General features: G+C 38.6%; 1 protein-coding gene across 2 annotated transcripts; it reads left to right on the top strand.

Moving 5' to 3' along the window:
• Positions 1–2,489: 2,489 nt before the first annotated feature.
• LOC131347328 (paired amphipathic helix protein Sin3a-like) lies at positions 2,490–7,498 on the top strand. 2 transcript variants are annotated; one of them, XM_058381309.1, is made up of 6 exons: positions 2,490–2,618; positions 4,629–4,821; positions 5,042–5,221; positions 5,337–5,443; positions 6,703–6,836; positions 7,296–7,498. In XM_058381309.1, exons 2-6 carry the CDS (start codon positions 4,660–4,662, stop codon positions 7,307–7,309), a joined length of 597 nt encoding a protein of 198 aa, XP_058237292.1. In that variant the 5' UTR covers positions 2,490–2,618; positions 4,629–4,659; the 3' UTR covers positions 7,310–7,498. The 2 variants fall into 2 exon arrangements, with proteins under 2 accessions (XP_058237292.1, XP_058237290.1); XM_058381307.1 differs by having other exon boundaries at positions 6,703–7,498.
• Positions 7,499–8,847: the final 1,349 nt, after the last annotated feature.

The following is an 8,847-nucleotide window of genomic DNA, read 5'->3' as shown; positions in this document are numbered from 1 at the left end:
TGGATGGATGGATGGATGGATGAATGGATGGATGGATGGAAGGATGGATGGGATGACAGTGTATATACACTGCAGTATATGCCAGGTTTAACATCCAAGTGTCTGAATCAGCATTGTCTTCACAACACTGTAACTAAAAGTAGCCTGTCTTTTTGTGCCTTGCAGGATTCCATACATTAGTGTCATTTTTTAATAATAATGCTTCCTCATTAACACATTGAGAACTGTGGCCCACACAGTATCAAGTCTAAATTAAACATTATATGACTCATTAGATAAAAGCACTTTACCAGTACACTATAACACTTATATGAAAAATGATGATAGAGCAACACAGTTCATTTTAGACACACAATATTTTCAACAACAGAATGGGAAAATTCCAGCTGGGAAAGTATAATTATAGTCCCACTTAAACAATTAAACAGAAAAAGTGGTCATGGCTCATAGAGTTATGTTTACAACAATGAAATAACAAATTATAGTGTCACTTGCCAAAAAATGTCTGCTTAACCAGCTGTGCCCAGCTGTGCCTGTTTCACCATGATGAGGGGAGCCACAAGCATTGCTTTTGCACTTTATCTCCATCTGCTGGTGAAGCTCCATTAGAGCTCTGCAGAAGTAAATCAGTTGCTGCTCCCTGGGGTGGATGTTATGATAATATTAAAAGCTAGGGTGGGATTTTGGGTTTAGCAGCAATCAATGCAGTGTATGATTCATTCAATGCTGAAAGGGTTTTTTTATTTTGTACTTAATGTATAAATAAAAAACACTGTCTCACTCATTCTCGGCATATGCTTTATCCTGCTCAGGGTCACTAAGCATCTCACAATCACTGAGCGTGTGTGTGAAGGAACACCAGTACATCCCAGGCCACCAAACAATAAATAGCAAGTACTACATGGGCCATGCTACACAGCAGATGGCTGTGCTGTTGGTACAGTACAAGGGCTTCTATCTGTCTTTGTTAATACTTCTGGTTTGCTCTAAACTCCCCAAAATATATCAGTAGTTGGATTAGCCACTCAAAATTAGTGAATCCATAGTGAATGAGTATGTCCAATGATTGATTGGCTTCCCATTGAGGATGCATTCCTGACTTGTGCTCAGTGTTCCTGGGACAGACTCTGGCTAATAAGCTATTAATAATGATGGGTGTATCTTACATTAATTAAAATACAATTATACAATATGGCCGTTGAAATGTATAGTTCAGTGGATAAAATGTTGTACAAATGATTTTAAAGGGTGTGAGTTCAAATCCCAACACTACCAAGATGCTACTGCTGGGTCTAAGAGCAAAACTTAACTCTAAACTGCTCAGTTCTACAAATGAGATAAAAGTTACTCTGGATAACGGTGTCTGCTAAATGCTATAAACGTATTAATGAAATGTAAATTGAAAAACAGTATGCATAAATTCTTTGAATAGTCCTATGTCTAAACAGATCTTTATCTATTTGTTTATTTTTTTTTACTTGTATGAAGTCACTTGTCAGGGCTTGTGTTTCATCTTGCTCGTTGCAGTCTGTGAGTGAACGGTACCTAGTAATACACATAGTTCTTTTCACCTTTTCCTTTTTGAAATCTCTTGTTCACTTTACAAATCCTCTTACAACCTTCAAAAAAACAACTGAAGGCTCAGCTCCTCCAAGTACTTGAATGTCAGTGTAATAATAACCCCAGACCTTTCTGTGTCTAGGTGCCCTCCAGTTTCTGTTCACCTCCCAGAGGTTGAACTGGTGATTCTAAATTACCTCTAGATGCGAATGATTGTGTGAACGTATTAGTGCATCTTGTCCTCTGATAGACCGAAATCCCATTCCTGCCTTGTGCACAGTGTTCCTAGAATAGGTTATGAATCCACTACATGAATGCATGAATGAATGAATTCACGATGACCTCAGAATGATTTGTTATTGTATGAAAATTGTGGCCTTCACCTGTCGAGCTAGTAAGCTCTGTTCACTGTGGATCTGTCTGTTCTTCATACAAATATCTTAAACATAGTCTTTAACAGATCTATGATGTGCTTTCAAACATGAGTGCATAATTAATGTACAAGCTAATGAATGTAAATAAGGGGTTTACGTGTGTTTGTTTGCTTGCTTACATCCGGGATTTCCTTCGGGATCAATAAAGTATCTATCTATCTATCTATCTATCTATCTATCTATCTATCTATCTATCTATCTATCTATCTATCTCTCAACCCCAAAATGGAATGCACTTACATTTTTCTAGGCCTAATAAACTATATTTAAAGATGTAATAAACACACAAGTGTCTATTGTTTGAACATCTGCAGCTCAGCTTCCTTCATCAAGCAAAATAAAAATGCAAATTTGATGTGATTCAATTAAAAAAGTGATATGATAATATTGCTCTCTAAGCCAGCCAATCATATTGGTCGGTGGGCGTTTACTTGGGGGCTGTTGACAGTCGCACTAGATTAACCAATCAGATCGCGCGATGGTTAAACCACGCCTCTCGACAACTGACGTTTATTTCCTGGTCAGTGTTAGAGCTTCAGCATTTTTCCCATATGTTTTGTCCCAAATAAATCTGGAGTGACCAGAACTAGTCTTAACGAGGAGACTTTATTATCTGCGGTTGAAGTGAGTTTTCGGATGTTTTACTAACTAAATCAACTAGCCGGCTAAAGCTTATGAGTAGCACATTAGCAACCTAACTTCATAAAACTTGGGCTGATTTTACATCCGACATTTTGTCCATTTGGGGTTTTAAATGAAACTGTTCGGTCTCGTGATAGCAATTACAAACTGATCTGATGCATGACAAGCAAGTAAACGAGGCTAGCATCCGAGTTAGCATCGTTTTATTTATAATGTTTATCATTTTCCCAATAGTATGACATGATCTTGTTTGTTTACCTTTTTAACACGGGAGTCTGATCACCTCCCTTGGCACTGGGAGAACATGTCAAACTTTTCATACGGATTCTCTTGCAAAATGGTCGTGTTTAGATTACGTGACCAGTCAAGCAGCTGCACATTCAGTACGTTTACATACAACCGAATAATCGGTTAGTAATCGGATTGATGGCTCGAACGAATTCAAAAGCCTTCATGGAAACACCTTAATCGGATTTGAGCCGATTGAAATTTAGATCGGAATTAAAGGGGTGGTGTAGCTCTGAAATAATACGCATAATCTAAAATAAATAAATGATATCCAGGTAAACACGTCTGACTGATTTCTCTGTAGGATTCAAAACTACACTATATTGCCAAAGGTTTTGGGACACACCTCCAAATCATCGAATTCAGGTGTTGCTTTTCAGGGGTTGGGCTCGGCCCCTTAGATCCACTGTAAAGAAATCTTAATGCTTCAGCATATCAAGACATTTTGGACAATTTCATGCTCCCAACTTTTTGAGAACAATTTGGGGATGACCCCTTCCTGTTCCAACATGACTGCGCACCAGTGCACAAAGCAAGGTCCATAAAGACATTGAGGAGTGAGTCTGGGACGTCTACCTTTACATGCACATGAACGTAATATGGAGTTGGCCCGCCCTTTGCAGCTATAACAGCTTCAGCTCTTCTGGGAAGGCTTTCCAAAAGGTTTAGGAGTGTGTTTTTGGTCATTTTTGACCATTACTCTAGAAGCGCATTTGTGAGGTCAGGCACTGATGCTGGACGAGAAGGTCTGGCTCGCAGTCTCCACTGTAATTCATCCCAAAGGTGTTCTATCGGTTCTATCGGTCAAGACTCTGTGAAGTTCCTCCACACCAAACTCGCTCATCCATGTCTTTAAGGACCTTGATTTGTGCACTGGTGCGCAGTCATGTTGGAACATGGGCCATCCCCAAACTGTTGCCGCAAAGTTGGGAGCATGAAATTGTCCAAAATGCTTTGGTATGCATTAAGAGTTCCTTTCACTGAAACTAAGGGGCCAAGTGAAACCCCAAAACAACCCCTGAATTCAATGATTTGGAGGGGTGTCCCAAAACTTTTGGCAATCTAGTGTACCTTGCGCACACATGCATTGCAGTGGTGTGAACGTGACTACAGATGTTCTATGCTTGTGTACATGTTTTGTTTAGAATATATGTAGTGCACATGTAAACAAATATTTGAATAAGGATACATTAAGATATTAGAATACATATAAACAGTACTTTCGGAATCTGCACCCAGACTGAATGTGTTCAAACTGTCGAAAATGGGGGCATGTAAACATACCTACTGATCTAACATATCGGTCAACATTGTACACGTTTACGGTAAAAAATATCAACTGACTGGATCCTAAAATATCAAACGTTATTGTATTGGCCATTTTATGATGATGGGATACTGTTGTTATTGTAATAAAGGACTATGAAGGACATTATGTTGTATCACCATTAACTACATGCATACTTAACAATTAGTTATCTTATAACTGCATAGTAACAAGTAACCACTTGATACGTGTACTTTATGCCAGTATCATTCTCCATTATCATCCATATTATCAGGAAATATGAGACATATTGTGAGCCATGAATGTCTTCAGGTATTACAATACTATGTTCTTGCTGCATCATCAGTCTCTATTCTCTATCCACTCTTTGTTCTGCTCCTCATAAATCCGCTCGGATCTTCTCTTCACTGTTTTAGATTGCACTGAGCTGTGGAGTATGAGTCCACAATGAAGCGGCGCTCGGACGATCAGGAAACAGCATTTGGGTCTCAGCGGCGGCTCCCCGGAGGCGCGGAAAGCTTTCATCACCGCGTTGTTGCTGCTGTATCTTCCACCTACGGGGCTGCCTCAGAAAACATGCAACCCGCTGCTGGTGTGCAGTACTCTCAGGTCTCTCAGACTTTTCAGATATGAGCTGGATGCTGTCTGCATGTCAGCTTTAAGTAGACAATTCTCAAATTAAATACCAACTGGCTTGCACAGCTAATTCGCTTATTTGATCTTTATCTTTATGTTAATGTTTCGTTGCAAATGAGTTCAGCATTGGTTCAGTTAAGCAAAGCAGAGACTGTTAGTGCTCCTGAAACAGGCTTTGCAATTTTTTTTTCAGGTGCCCTTGGCTCAGAGCCCTGGAGGACATGGACATAGCGACGGTCCTGCAGTGCACACTGGTGCACATCATCATAGCCCTGTGGTCCAGCCTACAGGAGCCGCCATGGGTCAGGTTCACTCTCATGCCCCGCCTGCTTTTGCTCCAACACCAGGCCAGCAGCAGTTCCAGAGGCTTACGGTACAACTGCAGTCCATATTCAGACTTCACAGAGTTGTTTCTGCCAACATGAATGTACTTTAACTGCTGATTGAGAGCTGATTGTGATTGCTGGGTTGTGTTTGGATGCCTGCAGGTGGAACACGCTCTTTCTTTCCTTGATCAAGTGAAGCTCCAATTCAGAAATCAGCCTCAAGTTTACAACGACTTCCTGGATATAATGAAAGAATTCAAATCTCAAAGGTCAGATTGAATTGACTGTGCTGGTAGAAGATATCAGGTTTCAAATTTCCAAATTATGTAGAGCATGCTTTTAATGCTTAAATCATTTTGTGAGGATTACTGTGAGTATGTAGACAGGTCAGAGTGTAGCATCTTGCACCATGGTGCTGTTGAATTCTCAAACCTAATTGGTTGGAAGATGTTGATGAACTTATTCTTTAAAATAGCGTAGGTTAGACAGTGGTTCAAGCTGCAGGGCCTGTTGCATGTTAATGCCATCGTTCTAATGCATTCAGTCTTTCTACAGATGAATAAAATGTGTCTATATTAATTATAATTAATTATATTGTGTCTATATCTTATGGTGAAGATTTCAGTGAGGAGATTTTTATTTAGCAGATTTATTTCGAATTTCCTAGGTCAGCATTTTTGTAGCAGTCAGACCTTTAAAGCTGTAATTTTTCCAGCGCTTAGAAAGTCTGTCTGTGTACAATTAAGAAATAGGATATAAGAGAGGCTGGTGAGGAAATGACTATTTATTGGTGCTATCATTTAAGTGATAATTCGTAGAGGTTTCCCAGTGTGAAACATAACTATAACAGTTTAAATTATATATAACGTTTCATTCTTTGATGAATAGAGTTGAGGTCATAAGTTTACATATGCTGTACAGAATTTGCAAAATGTTAATAATTTTAAAAATAATAAGGGGGATCATGAAAATTGCATTTTATTTTAATTTCCTATTAAACCAATAAGCTATTTCACATAACTGGTGTTTACACATAGCCCACAAGACACAATAATAACCTAATTTACACAAATGAACTGGTTCAAAAGCTTACATGCACTTGATTCTTAATACTGTGTGCTGTTCCCTGGCTGATCAACGACTGTTTATATGTTTTGTGAGAGTTATTCATGAGTCCCTTGTTTGTCCTGAGCAGTTATATTGCCCACTGTTCTTCAGAAGAGTCCTCCAGGTCTTGTAAATATTTTTGCTTTTCTAGCATCATCTTCTGTATATTTGACCCCATTCCAGTAGCTGTTATATGGTGTTGAGATCCATCTTTTCACATTAGAGGTTCACACACCTATTACAAAAAGTGCAAACATTCACTGAAGCTCTCAGCAAGATACATTAAGAGCTGGGAGGTGTAAACTTTTGAACAGGTGTAAATATGTTATAATTGTTATTATATAAGGTAATTACTGTGCAGTTACATGCCAAAGCACTTACAGGTTACTGATGTGTATGTTGTGTCTTTGTGTGTTTCCAGCATTGGTACACTGGGAGTGATTAACAGAGTGTCGCAGCTATTTAAAGGTCATCCTGACCTCATCATGGGCTTTAATAACTTCACGCCCCCTGGCTACAAGATAGAAGTGCAGGCAAACTACATAAGGACCCCAGGTCAGAGCCATCACATCATGCTGCATGGTGTTAGAGTACAGAACATCTCCTTTATGCAGCAAGCTCCATATCAAATAAGAAGGCTGTTAAAACGTCCTGAAATGTAAACTGAAATGCATGAAGCTGCAGTTCTTTGGATATTCCTATTTCTGTTTTTATGTATTTATTTTTTATCTATATGAAATCAGGGCTTGTGCTTTGTATCAATGATTGCAATCTGCAACAGAGAGGCACCTAGTAATACACATGGCTGCGTGTCTACAACTCACAATTCACTTGTGTCTCTGTGATAAAAATCTCAAATTCTTTTATGACCTTCAAGAAATGACTTGCTAGAGCTGCTCCTGAGTACTTGAATGTCAGTGCAGCCCTTTCTCTGTCTAGGTGCACTCTGTTTTGTTATCTGCTTGGGTTTCTCTTGAGGTCCCTGGTTTTCTTCCATTTTCCAAAAACATACAGGTGGTGATTGGTGATTCTAAATTGCCTCTACAAGCGAATATATCTGCTGATGTATTCATGTATAAAGCCCTGTGATGGACTGGCTTCCCATCCAGCTTGTAGTCCTGCCTCACACCAGTGATCCTGGGATACGGTCCAGATCCACCAAGACTCTGAACAGGAAAAAAGCACTTACTGAAGATAAATTGATGAATGAATGTTGACCTTGCGTGTCTGAAGATTTTATTTATTGTCACTGTGGTAATGTGTTATCTTATGGAAATTGTGGGCATTGTTATTTTAGCACTATATTTGTTCCAGCGTTGTTTGGCTGTGGCTTTGTTTGTTGATTTTTCTACAAATATTTTGCACATAGTCTTTGATGTGACCAAAGATGTGAGACACAGGAGTGCTGAGGGTGTGGCACCCTCGACTTTCAGGATTCTTTTAACTGCAGATGCAACTAATATAATGAAAAGATATATGTTTAAACCAATAAAGAAATAAACCAACTTTAAAACTGAGTATTTAGAGTATTTATTCAGCTGTATGTCAGAGATATATGATATTCCTTTCATGAAACAGCTATTTACCAATGATTACAATTTTGAATGCGTTCATCAGCAACCCATGAGTCTACGTGATGAAAGCTTGTGCTTTCCAATTTCTGAGAAGTTGTGTTTTGTCTGATTGATTTGAAGAGACATTAAAACAAATATGAGGTGAGGTACTGACCGTTTATAACTACTAGAATTCAAGATTCAAGAAGCTTTATTGTCATTTCAACCACATATAGCTGACGCAGTACATAGTGAAATGAAACAACGTTTCTCCAGGACCTGGTGCTACATAAACATACAACAACAAAGTTCAACACAAAACAACACCACAGAGCTAGGACAGAAGTTTGTCTTCGCCTCGTAAAGTGCACAGTGTGCAGCTAGGTGCAAACAGAGCATAGACAAGACAGTGCAAAAGACAATAAATACAAGAAAGACAACACAAAAGAACACAGGACACTTAGCGCCGAAAAGAAAGAAAAGAACGTGTAATGGAATGTAAGTGAAATAAAATAAGATAAAGTGAAATGATGTAAAAAAGTATTGTGCAAAAATACACAGCAGCGGTTGAGGTAGTGCAAATAGAAATAAACATAAATATGACTATAGCAGCAGGTGACAGGTAGAGGTAGTGCAATAAGTAATGAACAATATAAATTGTGTGTGCTTAGAATGTAATAAGTTACAGGAACTAACCTCTGTATCGGGAGACCTGCACTGGAGACTTCTTCCATCTATGTTAAATAAATGTCTTCTTATCAAAAAACTTCTTAACATATTAACTTTATACAGTTTTCTTTGTTAAACTACAAAACTTTTAAAATCTATCATCAGGCTTAGATTAGTTGTTAGTGTATGAGAGGTTGCATTAGAATGAGTGCATCAGTACTATTATCAGAGCCATGCTGTTATAGGAAATTAATCAACAGTTGTGATGCATTAACTGTACTAGGATACGCATCATGACTTGACTCTCATTAGTGTGTTGTCACAACACACACCATGAATGCTGC

This window comes from Hemibagrus wyckioides, linkage group LG27, assembly GCF_019097595.1.
Source record: "Hemibagrus wyckioides isolate EC202008001 linkage group LG27, SWU_Hwy_1.0, whole genome shotgun sequence".
NCBI classification, from domain to species: domain Eukaryota; kingdom Metazoa; phylum Chordata; class Actinopteri; order Siluriformes; family Bagridae; genus Hemibagrus; species Hemibagrus wyckioides.
Note: the sequence above shows the minus strand (reverse complement) of the source record. Positions and strands in the feature narration are given on the sequence as shown.